We start from the raw sequence: 22,036 nt of genomic DNA, 5'->3' as shown, positions 1-22,036 counted from the left end.
TTTGAGCTTGTAAAACAAAAGTAAAAGAAGTAAAATTTGGTCTTCTTGGAATTAAATGCTAATGAAAATTATTTTAGTAAGTTTTTCCTTTCTTTGTTGCATTTAATTTGTTCATTTTTAGTTTCACTGCATTTGCCTCTGTATGTCTTTGATGGTGATCATGCTCAGTTCAGGCCTAAATATATTTTTTTCTTTTTCAGCTCCAATCTCTTTGACAAAGTAAGCCCAGTTGTATCTTACAGAGTTGACCTTGCTGTCTTAGCTGCTGTTGAGATAAGAGGGTCAGTATGATTACTGAGTTGAGTGTCTCATTCTTGTGAGTTTTAAACTGCTTTAAAATGTAATTACTTTTTAAAAGCAACTGCGAGGCTCAGTAGCTTCTTTTGGAAAGTATCCCTCCAAGTGTCATGGTAGTTTTACTAGAGCTATAGCTTCTGTAGAAATAAGGCTCTAGGTGTATTCCAAAGCCCCAAATATTTATTTGGTAACTCTCTGGAAATACACCAGATGTGGCAACAGCAGGCACAAAATAAGTGTGTTGAACTTTTATGCAAATTCATTTACCAATTCACCTGTTACATTAGATTCAATAAAGAGTAGTTTGTGTGCAGGTATATGTGCATGTTCACATGTACGTATGGCTTTTTTTCTTTTAAATATATGTATTTTTAATTAGTCTGATTTGATTAATTTGGATACAGGATACTTTTGAAAATGAACTGACCATATCATTTTGGTATTCATGGTAGGTTTTCTTTGGTCATTGTTTAGAGTCTCAAGTCCTGATCATATCTTTCTTCCAATTCCAAACTGGGAGCATAAGGAGAACCCCGAGACTGAAGAAGATGTCGGGCCAGTTGTCCAGCACATCTATGAGGTTTGCAGTTGTTAGCTTTAACTGATACGTGGTAGAGAGCCTTTACAGAGAAGAACAGATAGGCTACTTATAAAAAACAAGTCTCTTTAATGATTATGTAAACTCTGCGTTAAGGATGTATTGGAGATTTCTTTAAATTTTTTTCCCTATTCAGAAGTTCCTTTTTTTTTTTAAGACAAGTAGGTTCAAGGGGCTAAAGAATGCACTTTATACAAATTGTTGTCTAAAACTAATTAGTTCTACTTGAACAAAAGTAGTAGGTCATCGTTGAGTATTTTCATATGGACATTTTGCAGTCCTAACTAAAAATTGAAAGTGCCTGTAGCAGATCATCAAAATTTTAAGAAAATTTTCTATGCCATCTTTCATCAAAAACTTTTTTGTATTTTCCTCTTGTTTATATTTTCATCCTGACACATACTGACTGCCCTATACTAGAGACGAATGTGATCATATTGTAATATCAGAGTAACTATGGAACCTCTGCTGTTACTCAGATCCTTTGCTTATGATTCCTAAAGTTGATGTAGGAGGAGGATTCTGGAATAGTTTTGTTCAGATTATTTACATTGTCTTTTCCCCATTAGCTGAGAAACAATGGTCCAAGTTCATTCAGCAAGGCAATGTTAAATCTTCAGTGGCCTTACAAATATAACAATAACACTTTGTTATACATCCTTCAATATGATATTGATGGGCCAATGAACTGCACTTCAGATATGGAGATCAACCCTTTGAGAATTAAGGTAATGTGCTTAATAGCAACTCTTTATTATGATGATATTTAATGCATTTCTTTCTAAATCTATGAGAGAAATGCATGAAATAAAACATTTATTTATTTTTAAAGATTTATTTATTTGAGAGAGAGATATCTTTTTTTTTTAAGATTTTATTTATTTATTTGACAGAGAGAGACACAGCGAGAGAGGGAACACAAGCAGGGGGAGTGGGAGAGGGAGAAGCAGGCTTCCCGCTGAGCAGGGAGCTGGATGCGGGGCTTGATCCCAGGACCCTGGGACCACGACCTGAGCCGAAGGCAGATGCTTAACGACTGAGCCATCCAGGCTCCCCGAGAGAGACAGATATCTTGAGTAGGGGGGAGGGGTAGAGGGAGAAGCAGTCTCTCCGCTGAGCAGGGATCCTGATGCGGGACTCAGTCAGGACCCTGGGATCATGACCTGAGCCGAAGGCAGATACTTAACCAACTAAGCCACCCAGGTGCCCAAAATAAAACAATTACTTTAATACGCAAACCCACTCTACAAAAATATCTTTCTTCATAACCAGTACATTAAGGATTACATTGTTTATTTGTATAGTGAGTAAGGATTAATTCCTTACTCTGAGAAGTCCTAATGAATTGTATATTTATGGAGTGACCCAGTTTGACTTTGGTTCCATTGCATTGTGCTTTATCCACATATGATATTGTGTCGGGTGTTTTGCTGTTGAAATTTTTGTCTTTGGAAAAAGATCTGACATTTAACTTAACCTGGCTTTTTTGACTTCCATGACTTAAAAAATGTCATTTTGTGGAATTCTGTACTTTTGGATATAGTCCTCTCCATCCTAGCACACGTATTTGGATAAGAAGCTATTGCCCAATTTGGACTAGGGAAAGTTAAGAAAACAGAACAAAAGGTTCTTTTGAAATGATATATACTCATGATTGACACTCATCACAGACATGCACTGTGAAATTTCAGACTGTTTCCTGTGTTTTATCGGTCTCCCCTCTAGCTGTGCAAGAAAATCATGGCTAGGCAGAGGTAACTTTCCACATATTAAGGACTCTGTGCTTACTTTCCACCATATATTAAGTGGTAAATTTGTCCTAACACATTTTTAGTCACCATGTTTTAATCACATGTAACAGTTTATGCCAAAATGTCAATGCAAAATGTTTCCACTATTATATACCACCAGTCTCTCTGTAACCCTAGATCTCAAATTCACAAACCGAAAAGAATGACACAGTTCCTGGGCAAGGTGACCGGAACCATCTCATCACCAAGCGGGATCTCACCCTTAGTGAAGGAGATGTTCACACTTTGGTAAGCGCCACTTCAACAACAAGCACTTTAAACATTTGAAAATACGTGATTATAGAACTGCTGCCAAAGAACATTTCAAAAATAACAACAGCTGTGCTTGGAAGAACTACATATATTTTTATACTATTCACTCCTCTAACTTTCCTTGTTCCTAGTCAAATTAATGCCAGATTTTCTTCAAATGATCTATCTTTGTAGATTGCTAATAAAAGTAATTCATATTCCAATTTATTTTTCTGGCTGTACTCTAACTGACCTCTTTCTTGACCTCATTCTAATCTTGGAGCCTTTAGTGCAATATTGTAAGAAAAACCCTGGAGGCCTCAACAAAAATATATTACAAGATTAATTAGCATTATGATCCACTTTTGTTGAGTCAGCCTGGGTAATGACTATAATGTTATAAACTGGCTTATCATTTAAGTTTTTGAAATTTAACAGATCTGCAAACGATCAACTAGCGGGGAATCCAGCATAGTGTTTATATTCATTAGCGAGCACCCATTACATTCACATCACCAAATTCCATAGGTCTTCTTAGTTTTCATCCACCTCAATTCCCAGTGACTTTTGGCACAATTCCTCACTTGTTTGTTTGTGCAACACTCCTCATTCACTTCTAAGACACTACTCTCTTGGTTCTTCACCTATCGCAACTAGCTACCTCTTAATCCTCATTTCCAGACCTTTAAATCTGTAGAGTATTCCAGGGCTCACATCTCAGATTTCTTTGACTGCCTGCCTTCCAGTTACTGATAAAAACACTGAATGTAGCAAGGACCATCAGCATGCCATTTGATTTCTACAGGTCTGACATGGACTAGCTATTCAAGATTCATTCTGTTTGTTTTTCTTTTCCATAGGCATATTATGGTCTGATTTTTATGTCCTACTATAATCATCATGCTCTGGGTTTACCTAAGAATAGTAACTTCTAGAAGAATGTTGACTTCTAGAATCTTAGAATGTTCTAGAAGAATGTTGACTTCTGGCCATAAAAGTACATCTTTTAATATTATAGATCTTATCCTTATATAACAAATCACATTAAAATCAATCCCTTTATGCAAGTAATGAATCGTTGAACACTACATCAAAAACTAATGATGTACTATATGTTGGCTAACTGAACATAAAAAAAAAAAAAAAACCCTTTATTTTTATTTTATTTGTTTTTTTAAGTAGGCTCCATGCCCAGTGTGGAGCCCAACATGGGGCTTGACCTCACAACCCTAAGATCAAGATCTGAGCTGAGATTGAGTCAGACACCTAACCGACTAAGCCACCCAGGCACCCCTAAAACCAACCCCTTTTAACAAAAAGCATTCATAGACTCCACTATTAGCCTATCATTTTAAACATTATTCTTATAAGGCAAAAGAATCTGGATCATCTCTTTAGCCTTCACATAAAATAACTAAAATGTCTAATTTTCATATGTTGAAGAGATGATAGAAAGACCTTTTCTTGTAAGTAAAGAATTTGTTTTGGCAGGGTTGTGGAATTGCTGAGTGCTTGAAGATTGTCTGTCAGGTTGGGCGACTAGACAGAGGAAAGAGTGCCATCCTGTATGTAAAGTCCCTGCTGTGGACCGAAACCTTTATGAATGTAAGTAGATAACAGCATTCACCAGTCTATCCATTTTCTCCAAGATATGCAAAAGGCCTCACATCTTGGAAATCATTTCATGGTTATTTCCATACAGAAAGAAAACCAGAATCATTCATACTCTCTGAAGTCATCTGCTTCTTTTAACGTCATTGAATTTCCTTATAAGAACCTTCCAATTGAGGATATCTTCAACTCCACAGTAGTAAGTCATTGATTTGGGGAAATGGAATAAATGCACTTAGTTCAATGCCACAGATATTTATTTTATTTTATTTTAAATAATGACACCTTAAGTGTTTTGATAATTTAAAAGTTAGTTGATAAGCCTATAACCTAGTTTAATATTATTTTACTCCCTCACTCCAGAATTATTAAAGGTAGACCTTTTACTTTAGCATCCCTATGTAAGAGATTTCCTGGGAGGGAATTTAGGGAATTTTTTCCCCACGAAGTTAGAAAGTTGGAAATTAACTATAATAGGTGAAAGCTAAAGATTTTAAAGATCTATAATTTGAGGATGAAAAATGGGACCAATACATCAGAGCTGGATTTGATTATTTAAAAATCACTTCAGAGGTACCTTGAAGTTAACCTGTTGTTGAGAATTTTATGTGCATACATTCATGCTATCAATACCAAATATATAATCACAGATTATCATATACAAGAAAAGAAAATGTGAATACCATTAAAACAAAATGTAATAGGCATTCAGACATTTGTTGAGTGATTCAGTGAACTATTTTTTTTTTTTAAGATTTTATTTATTTATTTATTTATTTGAGAGAGAGAGAGAGAATGAGAGACAGAGCATGAGAGGGAGGAGGGTCAGAGGGAGAAGCAGACTCCCTGCCGAGCAGGGAGCCCGATGCGGGACTCGATCCCGGGACTCCAGGATCATGACCTGAGCCGAAGGCAGTCGCTTAACCAACTGAGCCACCCAGGCGCCCTCAGTGAACTATTTTTAAAACTCAAAACCTTTTTTCCCCCAACAGGTTACCACTAATGTCACCTGGGGCATTCAGCCTGCACCCATGCCTGTGCCCGTGTGGGTGATCATTTTAGCAGTGCTAGCAGGATTGCTGTTACTGGCTGTTTTGGTATTTGTAATGTACAGGGTAAGTAATGGACTTAGGAAGAGGAGCGGGGGAGGAGAAGCAGAAGAAAAGAGTAAGGGAGGAAGGGAAAGAAGAACGAATAGAAAAGAAGGAAGAAAGGAAATTTTAATGATGCATGATGAGCACTGTATATTTGAAGGGAGAAAAGTAGTACCAAGTGCCACTCAAATTTTCTTAAGTGATAATACAGTCGCTTAGTACTTTTAATTTTCTTAACTGATGTGACAGTAATGTTCGTTTTTCTTCAACTAACAGATGGGCTTTTTTAAACGTGTCCGGCCACCTCAAGAAGAACAAGAAAGGGAACAGCTTCAACCTCATGAAAATGGTGAAGGAAACTCAGAAACTTAACTGTGATTTTTAAGTTATGCTACATCCTGACCCATTAGAATTACCGACTTCATTACAGGTTTCAGTTTCTTTCGCAAGGAATAAAATTCCAAGACTCTACTGCTGATGGTGCCCATTGGTATTAACCACAAAACGAGAGCAATATTTGTCAACTTTTTGTAATAATTAAGTTCAAACGTACGTGTAATACACACCCACTGACTTGTGTTTTTAGGTATTTAAATAAAATTTCAAGTGATAGTTCTTCAATGTACATAAGACAGGTAGTGCCTGAGTTACCACTTTATATAAAATAGTACCTCCTAGAATTATTGTTTCTGATTTTGTATGTTGATTTTGTTTGTTGTTGCTTTTGTTGTTTTAAAGCAATCCATATCTGGACCTTAGGATCCACATCTTTTGTACAGGAACTTATTGTTAATATACATTACACTACAGTTGAGTTTTTAAGCTACTAACTTTATAACTGCATGAACTTGGATTTTAATATTACCTATGTGGTAGAACTTTAAAAAAAAAGCATGATCCATCCAAATTCTTTCTTGTAATAACAAAGATACAGTATTTTTAATATGAAAATGGGTACGTGCTATTACATTTTTATTTTTGTTTAATCCACAGTCCATTTCCTTACATTTTAATTTGTATGTTTAGGTTCTATTTCAAATCCTTTAAGCCAACCTATACTAAAAATTCTATGATCAAAAATGCCTCTTTTGTGTAATAGATAAATTTCCGCTAATCATCATCATGCTTAAAGCCATATGCAGTTGGGAATCATTTCCAAAGTCCATGTATTCCATTGTTTTAGTCTGGCCATTTACAATACAAAAAAAAAAAAAAAGCATTTAAGTTAAAAGACTAGTTCTTTGATGGAGTTGCTTAGTAGTAGTATGCTCTTAGAGCAAGAATTTTTAGTTGGGATTAATTTATTTTCTTCCTATATATGTATTTTTCCTTATATTTCCAAAACTTAACTGAGAATGGGCTAAGATCAATGAGGAATCTTTACAAATTACAACCTCCCAACCCCATGAGAAATGCTTGGAATTGAAATTCTTAAAGTAGCTTGCTGGTCCTTCTAACAATAGCATGATGCTACTCACATGGATATTACCTTAGTTTAAGCACAATATCATGTGTAAAACCAGTCTCAGCTATCAAAATAATGTATAAAAATTACTTTTATAAGCAATTCAAGTTATTGGGAGCCTTTTAAAACTTTTGTAGTTTTATTAACATAAATTACTTTTTTAGGATTTTTATATAAAAACTGCACAGGTGGCACATTGTAGTTTTATATGCCTGTAGGGTGATGATTCTTCTAGAGGAATATGTGATTTATTTACAGTTCCTCAAGGTCTGGGAATGACTTAATTATACCTATTTTTGTGCAATTACATCATGTTATGCTTTAGAAATTGAAAGTTTAGTAGGTTTTTAACTGCTGTCCTCATTAGGCAGTGATAAGTATTTCCCTTAAATAATTGAATATTTTTCTATGTTTTAAAAATAATTGAAATTTATCTTGCCATGTCTTGTGTTCTAATTCCTTACACAAGTGGCTAAGCTAGAATGTATTCATAAAACAGAGGAATGTGAGTTATATATGTTAGAACATGACAAGACCCTGTATTTAGCTTTAATGAATCTCAAAATTAATAGGTTTGTAGTATAGATTTTACTAGTAGCTTAAAAGATCTTAGTCATATGCAATAAGTATTTTTATTACCAGTAAGTCTAAAGTTTTTGTAAGAAAAAATATTTTTATCCTAGGGTCTGCCACCAAACAGTCACTAAGTTGACAACTTTCACTACCTGTTTTCCCACCTAATAGTAGTCATCCCTGAAAGTATATATTGGCTAGAAATTCACTCTTTTAAAAAAAATGTTACTGTTTGCTTTTGCACAGTCTGTTCTAAAACTTTTATGGCCTCTCTCTCAAGTTGTATAATCTTGTATGGGAGACTGAAGGATGTTGTTGGAAGCATGATGTTTTAAGTTCCTTTTATGAAATGTAGCAGTAAGTATTTTCTTTTAAAAAATGAAAATGTATATCTCTACAAAAATATGGTAGAAGAATTATTTGGAAGCTTACTCTTTGAGGAAAATGTTTGGGAAAATGTTGGGATTCTTTTTACCCTAAAGCAGCATGTGAATGTATTTGGTTAAAATGTCAAACGGTAGTTCTATGAAAACTGTTTTAATTTTCAAACATTTTAAATACTACTGTGTTATGATTTATTGAGAATTAAAATCCATTTTGAGTGTAAAATTTTAATAATCTGATCAGTTTTTAAAAATATGAATGAGATAGAGAGTATTTAAAGCATTTAATATTGGTAAGAAATATTGATAATGTCGATTTCTTATGTAGGCATTTATTTCAGAATTGATATTTTGAGAAACATTTGTGTGAGGGATATTCTTTTTTCCCCCCTTTACTTTTCTCTTGTGATGAATTATTATTATTATTATTATTATTATTGTGATATAGGTCTTCATAATTCTGAAGTATAAAACAATTAAAACTTCAGTGCCACAATTTTACCTGTTACGAAACTACTACTTCATAGTAAATTCTCATCAATACTTCATATAACAAGAAAATTAAAGTATTAGTAAAAGAGACTATACTTATACTGACTTCCTTAAGAGGGCTGTGAAAGACTTTTGATAGCTAATGATGACCCCAAGGGAGATTTAAGTGGCAAAAGTACAGTATATAATAGATCAGCTGCTTTTTATAAGGCAAACAATCTATTAGTTGATAGACACTTCTTTGTTGCAGAACATAGTGCCAAGCTTGGATAAGAATAAGTCATTTTTGAAAGACATGTGTATGACCATTACCTATCTTAATGTCACTTTGTATGTACTCTTGGATAGTTTGTATATGTGGTAGTTTGGTAAATAAAAAAATATAAAATTCAGAAATTGAATATAGGATCAAAAATGGCAAATAAAATAATACACAGTGTTTTGGAGATTAGCCCTTTTAACTTGTTGATAGGCTAGTTTGAACAATAAACCCCAGGCATATATGCTTGTATTTCATTATAATTTCTGATATGTAATGAACTTCTTGGGAGAGGTACCAAATCCTTGATTTTTGTTGTCATTGTTCTCAAGTGCAATATAACAATGTAACCAAACCTAGATAATTTTCAGAGTCATTGTTAATTTAGTAAACGTAATCTAAACAGAGATTTAAATTTTTTAGAATGTTGGTTAGTAGGACAGAGGGATTCTGTTATGGATATACAAATGAAGTTATTTACCCCTAAAAGGTACATTCTGCGTTTTATTTCAGGCTGGACATGACCTATTCCCTACTAGTTTTGAAACATTTTGAAATATCTTAAACTAACTTGGAAGCTATATATATCAAATTAATTTGGTACCTAATAACACAGTAATTTTCTTTGTTTAGCTTCTCTTATGATCACCCACATTGGGTGAGACAAAGCGTGTGTCTTCTAAAATTTGTCATTTGCTGACTTGATTTGAGTTAGTAAAACTGGTACAGTGTTCTGCTTAGTTTCCAATGTGCAACCTGTGTCTCTTCAATAAACTTGAGCATATGGTGCCACGTTTGTGTATGGACTTTATAATTTCCCTCTGTGACTTTTTGTTTTTTAATCACATGAGCCAGCAATAATGTGATAAAAGGATGACCTCAAAGAGGTGCCTCTCTGAAAGTCTGAATTCCTTAAGAGTGTTAGTTATTTGAGAAAAAGTAACACAAAAAGAGCAAAAGGAACCTGATGTTAAAATACACCAATTACAAATCACAGAATCAGACATTTTAAAATGTAAAAGGGGTTTTCAATTCCAGTAGTGGCAGGAGAGCTTTTATCAGATAATAATGGTAAGTGATGAACAAAATAAGAAGAAAAAAAACTTTTTGAAAACACTGAAGTTAGTAAAAGCAGGCAGAAACTGGAGGGGATTTGACTCTTACTAAAGAGGGGAACCACCTTTTTCCTGGAAGTTACTTTCTGTTGTTGGATAGAATGCAAGCTGAATAGGGCCCTCATTTCCTGGAATGGCGGGACTGCCATTATGGCTAAAAATTGGGGAAAGAAAGGAGCCACATTGTGGGAGGGAGGAATGTTTTCCCCTCAAATCCTTTTCTGACCCTGACCATGACCCTACTCTAGTGAGACTCCAAGAGGCCCAAAAGGAAAACAGCAGATGGAAGGTTGGAAGAGCTGAACAGTTATTTCAGCTACTGTCTACTGTAGGAAAAATGAGATTGGAGTTTGAGTGTTACCCAGCGACAGAGCTTGGAAACACCCAGTCTTTCCATTGAAAACTTGGAGGATCTATGCCTTAGGAATAAGTACTATATCCCAAGAATGACTGATTAGCCCTAGGATGAAGAACAAAGCCATTGGCCCACCCTAACAAAGCCTAAAACCAAGCTTCCACAAATTTAAGGTGATCCACGTATAACTCATTTGCTCCTTTAGGCAGTTACTTTGAGAGGAAGATGACACCACCTATAAAGACTGCAATGTTCCATCCACAATGTCATGTATGTGTGTCTGTGTGTGTGTGTGGATGGGAAGAAAAGAAAATGCTACCCATAGTTTGAAGGGGAAAAAAAGAGTCAATAGAAACAGACCCACAAACAATTTAGCAGATGGGACTTTAAGTAACAATGATAAATATGTTAAAAACTCTAGAAAATTATGGACATTTCAGAAGAGGATGGAAATTAATAAAAGACTCAGTGGAAATTCTAGGGCTAAAAAATGCAGTACCTGAAATCAGAAATTCATTGGAGGGGGATTAAAAGTAGACAAAGAGAAGGAAGAATGAGTGAATTTAGAGAGCAATAGAATTCACCTAAACTGAAGCACCACATGGGGGTGAAGCAGGGGGTTGGTGATGGTGTGGATTACAAAATAAACAGCCTCAGTGACTCTGGGTCAATCTAGGTGTAAAAGAAAAGGAGTTAGGAGAGAGAAAATGGGAGAGACTAACTTGAAACCAAAAAGTTGCAAAATACGGTAAAATGTAGCAACCGTACAGTTGTGGAAGCTCAGTGAACCCTAAACAGGACAATCACAGAAAACACCATCTATGTGCATCATGGTCCAACAGCTAAAAACCACAAGTTAGAAAGGGTTTACCTCACCCCTACATACTGGTAATGATGCCCAGAGTTCATTTCTTGTCCAAATTCGTACTGGCAGGATTGGAACTAAAGCTTATGTATTCAAATTCCTAGTCCCGTGTGCTTTCTGCTGTGCAAGACTGCCTAGATTACTAGTGACCCTTTATAAAGTAGATTTGTTACTATCTAATGGATAGGCTGGGATGCCTGAATATTAGTTGGTGCAACACCAATACATTTCCAAGTAATATTTTTATTCACTTTCTGAACTGTTCTGAATTGCCTAGTGTTACATGGTTTGATTTCCTTTTGCACCCTGGTTCACTTCCCTTGTCAGGCCTACTTCCTGAAAAGTAACAAATATATAAATTGGTGGTGTTTTAATAAAAGGAGCATTTAGATTTTGAACTTGAACTTGACATAGTAACTTACCTTCACGTTATTAAAAAAAGACTAATTTGTTCAAAGTAATCTCAAAATTCTTTTATACCATTTTTCAGATATTAGAGTGTCAAAATGGAATCTTTAGGGATTACTTTTTAGCCAATTTTGTATTCAGAATATTAATTAATGACTACAAGGTTATTCACAAAAAGTACTAAATGATACATATTAGTAGTACTTAATTTGGAGAGTTATGCTCTCCACCAGAGTAATAGGAATTGATCTTGTGTAAGATACATTGTAAATTTCCCATAGGAGAGAAGAAAGTTGGTGTCATAAATTTTCTCATCTTTGAACAGTGCAGTGAAAGTTGTTTTTGAGATTATAAGTGACATAATCACCTTCAAAATTCAGAGATATTATCACCTAACTGGCAGACAGTGAATGATTTTGAATTTCTCAGTATACTTAGTGAGGAAACGAGAGGGAAGACTTTATTAAAGAATAAACAAATTTCCTACTTCTTAGTAATACCAGCGTTGACTTTGACTTGAACCTTGACTACTAAACCAAAGCCAAAGATTTCACCACCATGTGGTATTAAATTACTAGCACAAATTGAACCTCAAGGGTCTTTCCACAATCATCCCACAGGTACTCAGTGATCCCCAAGTAACAGAGATGACATAGTGGTAACTAATTTCACAGCTCCAGCCCCCCCAAGGGAACTCTAAAGCAGCTGCAGTGGAGCAGTGGTTCAGTAACAGACCTGAGAGTGTGGTTTGCCCACCATACAGAGATGGTCTCTTCTTCTCACCTCTAATTTTCCAAATCCAAATCTTCACCTTACCCACTCCACGTCCTCTCCTAGATCCATTCAGGTTTGGTCATTGGATGAGCCTCATTGTTTTATCATACCCTAGATAATAAATTAGTTTTAAATTACTGTGTAGTCCTTTTGTCATGAAGGGTAATATATTTACAGAATCCAGGGATTAGGTCATGGACATCTTTTTTTTTGTGGGGGGGGGGGGCCTGCATTATCTCCACCACAGTCCACCTCTGGTCCTCAAAGATTCACTTCAGTCTCATATAGAAAATACATTAAACCATGTCAAAGTCCCCAAAAGTCAAACCATTACAACATCAACTCCAAGTCACAAAGCCCTCCTTAATCTCATTAGTTTGAATTCCTGAATCTCATCATCTAAATCATCTAAATTAGGTATGAGAAAGGCCTGGGTTACGATGCAACCTGGGATACAATTTCTCTCTATATGTGGACCTGTGAAACCAAAGAAACAAAGTTATCCTTTCCGAACATACCATGGTGGGGCAGGCATGTAACAATTATAGACGTTCCGGTTCAAAAAAAGGAAAAAAAGTAGAAGGAAAAAAAGAAGTCACTAGTCCCAAGCAACTTCGAAATCCAGCTGGGAAAACTCCATTTGGTTTCAAAGTCTGTGGATAATTCTCTGTGGCTCACGGCTCCACCATCTGAGTTGTCCTTTCCACCTCCCCACCCCCAGCCCCCACCATGAAATGTAGCACACATTGGCAGTTGAGTATTATTATCAGCTTATTTCCACGGGAACATTTTGTGGGCCCAATATGCTTCTTCATTTTGTACTTTATCCCTTTTAGACAAAGCCGATAGTGCTTCTGCTGATATAAAATTTTCAGGAACTAATGGATCTCCTGTGTACGTCAAGAAGATTCATTCCATCACCCAGACGCTACTCCACAGATCTTTCCTAAATAATTCTGTTTCTATTTTTGGCTTTTGAGTTGTTTGAGGAGATCTATGAGTCATACATTTAACCTCTTCAAAGAAAATTTTGAGATATTAGCAAAAGTTTGTGTAGTCTCTGTGTTCTCTGTACAGCAAACTTGACAGTGAATGTCTTAATTTTGGCATCTTTTGCAATCTGGATATGTTGAGAATTTTCCAAATCATAAAGTCCTGGTTTCCTGAGTTCTCTCTTTTTTAAATTTATACTTATTTAATGAATTTATATAATTAAGGTCACGAAACACAAGAGTGGGGTTGGAGGGCTTGCACATAGATGGTTACCTGAAATGCCACAGATGAAATTGCCCACTCTTTGACATACGGCAGATAAGACAGTTTTCTGACTGTAATCTTTTTTTTTTTTTTTTAAAGATTTTATTTATTAGACACAGTGAGAGAGGGAACACAAGTAGGGGGAGTGGGAGAGGGAGAAGCAGGCTTCCTGCGGAGCAGGGAGCCCGATGCGGGGCTGGATCCCAGGACCCTGGGACCATGACCTGAGCCGAAGGCAGATGCTTAACGACTGAGCCACCCAGGCGCCCCCTGACTGTAATCTTAATGGCTTACATGTCTGTCACCTGAGAAGCCTTCTAAACCTGAGCATTAGTAACTGTTTAAATATTATGATCCACTTTGGTTAATAAGTCTAAACTGTATTTATCCCCAGGAGTGTGGGTAGCCCTACCTGGTAAATGATTCTTGTTCCAAGAAATACAAATGTCAACCTTGTTCAATCCTCTTCAATAATTGGTCCCTTAGTTTTCAAACTCAAATGAAATGGTTCATTATTAATGAAGACAGCAGTATTGCAGGAATAGTCATAATTTAAGGAACAGTTGATTACTGACATCTTAAAAATCATATTTCCAAAAAGGTAAAAGTTCTTCTTGCAATAATTTGTTTGAAAAGGATTCTGTCTTCTCCCTCACATTGTTTCTTCTGGCTCGTCTTCCGTCCTGGCTATGTCATGGTGGGCTCTCTGAAGATACAATGTACAGGGACTACCAGTGACAGTCCATTAGTGCATCATACAGCTCCTCATTCTGCTCCATGAACTCCTTGGCCTCAGCCACACCCAGTTGTGGCCTGGGGTTATTGGGTGCATTATCTCCAGCTTCTTCCTATGTCTGTGTCGTGCTCTGGGGATAGCCATTTTGGGAGTGACTATACCTGTTGTTGCCTGTGTTCTAGTCCTACCTCCACTAGACACAGTTCTGGTACTGCTGGTGACACTGGCAGTAGCTCCAAATGCACATCTGATTATATTCCACTGGCTTCATATGGCTCACTTTAGTGATTGCCATGCTCAGAAGCACTGGTTTAGACCCAGTCCCACTGTTCCCTGGCATTCTGTCAGGGTTTGCTTCTGTTCCAGTTCATCCATGCATTCCATAAAACCAAAACCCTTAGACATACCTGTCTGATCCAAGACCACCTTGTCTCCCCAACAGGAGGGGTGGATGCTGACAATCAACCATTACCACCATCCACATCTGGAGTCAGCCTCCTGCCCAGAAAAGGGGAGTACATGGGGCTATTATCTGGTTATTTCCCATAAGTGGCAGTTTAGTTTAAAATGTTTTGCAGGTGTGGCTCCTGGAAGATGTTTCCCATTAATTTTATGCAAACTCATTTCAGCTGTGGCCCAATCTATGCATTCTACAGAGCAGTAGCCAGCTGGGATGCCAGGGAGGCTATCTACTTACTTGATTCTTATTTTTCAAGACTGTTGTGGCTCTGTGGAGTCCCATACAACTCCACGTGAGTTTTAGAATCAGTTCGTCAATTTTTACAAAGAAGTCATCTCCGATTCTGAGAAGGATTGTGTTAATTCTGTAGGTCAATTTGGTTTTCTTTTTTCTTTCTTTTCTTTCTTTCTTTCTTTCTTTTCTTTCTTTCTTTCTTTCTTTCTTTCTTTCTTTCTTTCTTTCTTTCTTTCTTTCTTTCTTTCTTTCTTTCTTTCTTTCTTTCTTTCTTCCTTCCTTCCTTCCTTCCTTCCTTCCTTCCTTCCTTCCTTCCTTCCTTCCTTTCTCTCTCTCTCTCTCTTTCTTTCTTTCTTTCTGCTTTTTTTTTAAAAAAAATCAAGGTATAGGGTGCCTGGGTGGCTCAGTTGGTTAAGCGACTGCCTTTGGCTCAGGTCATGATCCTGGAGTCCCTGGATCGAGTCCCGCATCGGGCTTCCTGCTCGGCAGGGAGTCTGCTTCTCCCTCTGATCCTCCCCCCTCTCATGTGCTCTCTCTCTCAGTCTCTCTCTCTCAAATAAATAAATAAAATCTTTAAAAAAAATCAAGGTATAATTGACATTTAACATTATATTAGTTCCAGGTGTACAACATAATGATTGGACATTTGTATATATTGCAAAATGATCATCACACTAAGTCTAGTTAACATCTGTCAGCATGCATAGTTACTATATATATTTTTGTAAATATATATATATAAAGGACTTTTAAGATCTACTCTTTTAGCAACTCTTAAATATGCAATACAGTATTTCACTATAGTCACCATGCTGTACATTATGTCCCCATAACTTATTTATTTTATAACTGGAAGTTTGTAACTTTTGACCCTCTTCACGCATTTCTCCCACCCTCCATCCCCTGCCTCTGGCAACCACCAACCCATTCTCTGTATCTATGAGCTTGGTTTGTTGTTGTTTAATTCCACATACAAATGAGATCATAAGGTATTTCTTTCTCTGTCTGACTTATTTCATTTAGCATAACACCCTCAAGGTCCATCCATGTTGTCACTAATGGCAAGATTTCATTCTTTTTTATGGCTCCATTGTGTGTGTGTGTAACACATTTTCTTTGTCCATTCATCCATTGAAGAACACTTATGCTGTTTCCATATCTTAGCTATTGGGAAAAAAATGCTACAAAGAACATAGAAGTGCAGTTATCTTTTTGAATTAGTATTTTCATTTTCTTTGGATATCCAGAAGAAGAATTGCTAGATTTTATGGTATTGCTATTTTTTCTTTTTTGAGGAACCTCCCTATTGTTCTCCACAGTGGCTGCACCAGTTTACATCCCCATCAACAGTGCACAAGGGTTTCCTTTTTTCCATATCTTGCCAACATCTGTTATTTCTTGTTGTTTTGGTAATAGCCATTCTAGCAGGTGTGAGATGAAATCTCATTGTGGTTTTGATGGGTATTTCCCTGATGATTAGGAATGATGAGCCTCTTTTCATGTACTTGTTGGCCATTGGCATGTCTTCTTTGGAAAATGTCTCTTCAGATCCTTTGCCCACTTTTTAATCATATTGTTTGTTTTTTTTTGCTATTGATTTGTGTGAGTTCTTTATATATTTAGGATATTAACCCCTTATTGTATATATTACTTACAGATATTTCCTCCCATTCCATAGATTGCCTTTTCATTTTGCTGATGGTTTCCTTTGCTGTGCAGAAGCTTTTTAGTTTGATGTACTTATACTTTTTTTATTTTTGGTTTTGTTGCCTTTGCTTTTGGAGTCAGATCCAAAAACTCACTGTCAAGGTTGTGTCAAGGATCTTACTGCCTATGTTTTCTTCTAGGAGTTTTACAGTTTTAAGACTTCTATTCAAGTCCTCAATCCATTTTTTTTCTTTTTAGATTTTATTTTTAAGTAATCTCTACACCCAACGTGAGGCTCAAAATCACAACCCTGAGATCAAGAGTCGCATGCTCCACCAACTGAGGCAACCAGTAGTCCCTCATGTCTTTAATCCATTTTGAGTTAATTTTTGTATATGGTGTCAAATAGACATTTCATTCTTTTGCATGTTCCTATTCAGTTTTTCCAGCATCATTTACTGAAGAGATTGTCCTTTCCCCCATTGTATATTCTTGTCTCTTTGTCATAAATTAATTGACAATTTTTGCATGGTCTATTTCTGGGCTATTTTATTTGCCCATTTTTAAATTGGATTATTTGTTTTCTTGCTATTGAGTTGTTTAAATTCCTTATGTATTTTGGATAGTAACCCTTTATAAGATGTGTGGTTTACAAATATTTTCTCCCATTCCATGGGTTGTCCCTTCACTCTGGTGATTGTTTCCTTTGCTCTACAGAGGCTTTTAGGTTTGATGTAGTCTCACTTGGTTTTTGCTTCTAATGCTGGTGCTTTTGGTGTCATGTCCAAAAAATCACCGACAAGAGTGATATCAAGAAGTTTTCCCCTATGTTTTCTTCCAGTAGTTTTATAGTTTTTAGGTAGTGTAGTTAAGTCTTTAACCCATTTTGGATTTTTATTTATTTATTTATTTATTTATTTGAGAGAGAGAGAGAAAGCATGAGTGGTGGTGGGGGGGGACAGAGGGAGAGGGAGAAACAGATTTCCCACTGAGCAGGGAGACTGATGTAGGGCTCAATCCCAGGACCCCAAGATCATGACCTGAGCCAAAGGCAGCCACTTAATTGACTGAGCCACCCAGGTGCCCCATCTTCAACCCATTCTGAGTTGATTTTTTGTTTATAGAGTGAGATAGGGTCTGATTTCATTATTCTGTATGTGGATAACTGGTTTTTCCAATAGCATTTATTGAAGAAACTGTCCTTCATTTTGTGTTCTTGACACAAAGTGTATATCTCATTTGACAGCTTGTTAAAGATCACTTGACCATAAATATTTGGATTTATTTCTAGGCTCCTCATTCTGTTCCATTTGTCTAATGTCTGTTTTTATACCAGTACCATGCTGTTCTGACTACTACAGCTTCATAGCAAAATTTGAAAGGTAGTATAATGTCTCCAGACTTTTTTTTTCTCAAGATTGATTTGGCTAATTCACATTCTTTTGGGGTTACATATGAATTATAGGATTATTTTTTCAATTTCTATGAAAAATGCCACTAGAATTTTTATAGGTTTGTATTGAATCTATAGATGGCTATAGGGAGCATGGACATTTAAACAATATTAATTTTTTTCATTCATGAACAAGGGATATCTACCCATCATTTTTGTGTCTTAATTTCTTTCACCAGTGTTTTACAGTTTTCAGTGTACAGATCTTTCATCTCCTTGGTTAAATTTATTCCTAAGATTTTTTTGTTTATGTTTTTGAGGCTATTGTAAGTGGAATTGTTTTCTTAATTTCTTTTTTGAATAGTGTATTATTAGTGTATAGATCTGCAACTGATTTTTGTATGTTAATTTTGTATCCTACAACTTTACTAAATTTGTTTAATAGTTCTAAAGGTTTGGTGGAATCTTCAGGATTTTCTATATATAAGGTCATGTCACCTGCAAACAATTTTACTCTTCCTCTCTGGCTTAGATGGTTTTTATTTCTTTTTCTTATGTAATTGCTTTGGCTAGAACCCCCAGTACTGTATTTATTAAAAGTGGTAAGAGTGGGCATCTTTGTTTTGTTCCTAATCTTGGAGGAAAAGTTTTCATCACTACTGAGTATGATGTTAGCTGTGGGCTTGTCAAATATGCCTTTATCATATTGAGAGAGATTTCTTCAATATCTGATTCACTGGGAGTTTTTTTTTTTATCATGAAAGGGTGTTAAATTTTGTCAAATATTTTTTCTGCATCTATTGAGATGATTATATGATTTTTATCCTTCATTTTGTTACTGTGGTGTATCACAATGATTGATTTGTGGATGTTGATGGATGTTGGTGGAGGGAAGTCTGGTGCATGAGTCCAAGGAGCCAGTCCTGGACCTTGGGTCCACTAGAGCCTGAGTCCATGGGTGCTGGCCTAGTGTTGTGGTGGGCCTAGACTGGGACCACACTGGCCAGTCTGGCACTGGAGCAGGCCTGGAATTTGGGGCCATAGGGGCTAAACTGGAGGCTGAGACTGAAGGTGCTAGCCTGGTGCCCAGGGGGCTAGCCTTGCACTAGTGCAAGCTTGGATTCTGGGACTGCAGGGGTGGATACTTTCTTAATTCTTGACAGCATTCATGATTTTTTTTTTCCAGAATTATTTGGTTTCCCTATAATTTCTTTTATCCAATCTTTCTTACTTACATCAAAAGAAATGTATTATATATAGATTACACACACATAGACAGTAGCTCTCATTATTCATGATTCCATATTTGTGAATTAGCCTATTTGCTGAAATGTATTTGTAACCCCCAAATCAGTACTTTTGTGGTTATTCATGGAAATGTGCAGAGCAGTGAAAAATTTGAGTTACACAACATTCACATTCCCAGCTAAAGTCAAACAAGGTGATGGTCTTCCTTTTTTCTGCTCTCATATTTAGTGCCCCTTTGGTCTTCTACTTAGTACCAGTTTTTTTTTTTTTTTCCTGCTTTGTACTTTCCCTTGGTTATTTTGTTGTTTCAAACAGCCACTGATTATAGTGCTGAAGTGCTCTGTCGTGTTCCTATGCCCAAGAAGTCTGTGATGTTCCTTACAGAGAAAGTACATGTGTGCTATAAGCTTCTTTCAGGCATGAGTTATAGTACTGTTGGCTGTGAGCTCAATGTTAACAAACCAATAACACATAATAAATAAGGGGTCTTTAAACAGAAATACACATAAAAGGAGTTATGCATTGATTAGTTGATGAAAATGTTGTGATAGGAGACTCACAGGAACCTAACTCTGTATTCCTCTTGGGAACTACAGTTCAGCAGCTGTTAATTTAGTATTTGCAGTCAATTTATAGAACATAACTACCAGGGTGCCTGGGTCGCTCAGTTGTTAAGTGTCTGCCTTCGGCTCAGGTCATGATCCCAGGGTCCTGGGATCGAGCCCTGCATCGGGCTCCTTGCTCAGTGGGAAGCCTGCTTCTCCCTCTCCCACTCCCCCTGCTTGTGTTCCCTCTCTCGCTGTGTCTCTCTCTGTCAAAAAAAATAAATAAAAACTTTAAAAAAAACCCCATAACTACCAAGTAAAATGAGAATTGACTACATATAACATGAAATTTTATATGCATTATAAAATATATAAAAATACAACAGACCATACCAATATTAATAAAAGAAGTAGTGTCTGACATTTACTGAACAGTTTCTACAGCAAGAAACTAAGTATTTTTATATATGATTTCATTTGTTACCTCCTTGAGGCTCTATTATTTCTCCCATTATACAGCTGAGGAAATTGAGGCCTAGAATATTGTGTAAATCACATACCTGTGAGTGGTGGATACCAGAGCAGTCTGATTTCAGAGCCTTCCTCCATTAACCAACAGTTTTGCCTCTTAACATTGATTTATTGTTTTGATTCAGCAGGCAATCAACAACCAGTGTTAAGCATTGGGGTAGGAGCTGGAGATGGAGCTGGGAACATGAGGGCCCTGGTCCTGTGTCCTGTCCTAGCCTCACATATACTAGTGAGGATACAGGCAAGTTAGTATCCATTTTAAATAATAAAGCTCTATTATTTAGTAAAAGGGAAATATGAGGTGATGTGAAAGCTCATGGCAGGGGCACCTAATCAAAGCTAAGGGTGTCAGGAAGTGTATTCTGGAGGAAGTAATATCTAAACTAACCCTTCACGCTCTATGGAAGATTACCAGTAAAAGAGGTGAGGGAGTAGAGTTCCAGGCAGAGGAAGTCAATATGTGAAGGTCTAGGGGCAACCCAAATAAGTCTAGTTCAAGGTAATAAAAGAAATCCCTTTTCTCTCTCTCTCTGGTTCTCTCCCTCTTTGGAGTGCTGTGTGTGTGTGTGTGTGTGTGTATTTATGTGGCAAATATTAAAAGATGAGCCTGGGTCATTGGGGGATAGATTGTAAATGGCTTTGTAAGTCTATTAGAGATTATGGACCTCATGTTAAGAGAAATTGGGAAGCACCAGTAGATCTTAGGCAGGGAAGAATTATTATATCATATATATATGATAGTGTACTTTGCTTTCTGATGGCACTGGCATCTTCCATTCCTTTGTCAAACACACTGACTGACAGGTAATGCACACGCAGTTAGCGGGATACACCTTCCTGAATGTTTGCTTGGTTTGGCTCTCCCCGGTCGGTTTGTGTGTGTGCTAAAAGTCAGTTATGTTTGCTCCTAAACTTGTTTTTGCCAGTTCTATGTATTTTAAGGAATCAATGAAATATAAATTTGAACAAAGTGTATTTTTCTATGAAAACAAAGTTTAATACTAACTGGGTGAAAAATTGTAAAATTTGGGAAAATGTTTAAATAGAAAGATCTGGCACTCAGATTGCTTGTCAAGAGTGTTTAAGAATTCCTTCCACTTAAACTGCAAGTAATAGAGGTGTATTATAATTGTGGTTTATGACTTCAAAGTATGGTTACATACTTAAAAACAATCTTGGTCCTACATCAGAAGATGGGTAAATAAATGTACATTTGCTTATTTTAAGGTAAAACAAGCAGTTTAAAACATATTTAAGACATACTGATTTTTTTTGTCTCTTGACCAACTTTTTTTGATTCAATACTAGCCCTGGTTGCATCAGATAATATGACTTTTGTATATTGTACAGAAATTAGGCATAAGCTATATGAGTAATGGAGCACTTAAAAATCATCTAAAAACCGTCTTGATAGACAAAGCTTATTTCTTTAAACAGTCCATAGTATTGAAGGATCTGATGGCCACTGTCTACTGGGGCCATGAAATCAGTGGCTTTGCCCCTGGAAGGTCAGTTTCTAACATATTAAAGAAGACTTGGCCACCATAAGGCATATGATAGCAATCCTGGCCACATTCCTTTCCTTCTGATCTGCCAGTCAGGTTTTTGGAGCTGTTTCCATTTTCTCCTTTCCTCTCTCCAGGAGCGGAGGTAA

At 36.4% G+C, this 22,036-nt stretch overlaps 1 protein-coding gene and 1 pseudogene across 2 annotated transcripts in view; one reads left to right on the top strand and one right to left on the bottom strand.

Moving 5' to 3' along the window:
* Positions 1–9,610, top strand: part of ITGAV (integrin subunit alpha V) — a 95,064-nt gene extending 85,454 nt beyond the window's left edge. For both annotated transcript variants that reach the window (XM_035007575.1, XM_035007574.1), the window contains exons 23-30: positions 201–281; positions 772–877; positions 1,465–1,623; positions 2,824–2,934; positions 4,429–4,542; positions 4,640–4,747; positions 5,541–5,663; positions 5,919–9,610. In XM_035007575.1, coding sequence (XP_034863466.1) covers positions 201–281; positions 772–877; positions 1,465–1,623; positions 2,824–2,934; positions 4,429–4,542; positions 4,640–4,747; positions 5,541–5,663; positions 5,919–6,014 — 898 coding nt within the window. In that variant the 3' untranslated portion in view covers positions 6,015–9,610. The remainder of the gene's footprint in view (positions 1–200; positions 282–771; positions 878–1,464; positions 1,624–2,823; positions 2,935–4,428; positions 4,543–4,639; positions 4,748–5,540; positions 5,664–5,918) is intronic.
* A 4,670-nt stretch (positions 9,611–14,280) lies between these two features.
* Positions 14,281–20,460, bottom strand: LOC118012669 (annotated as a pseudogene).
* Positions 20,461–22,036: the final 1,576 nt, after the last annotated feature.

The sequence above is a fragment of the Mirounga leonina genome, unplaced genomic scaffold, assembly GCF_011800145.1.
Source record: "Mirounga leonina isolate KUSES-001 unplaced genomic scaffold, KU_Mleo_1.0 Mir_151, whole genome shotgun sequence".
NCBI lineage: Eukaryota > Metazoa > Chordata > Mammalia > Carnivora > Phocidae > Mirounga > Mirounga leonina.
Note: the sequence above shows the minus strand (reverse complement) of the source record. Positions and strands in the feature narration are given on the sequence as shown.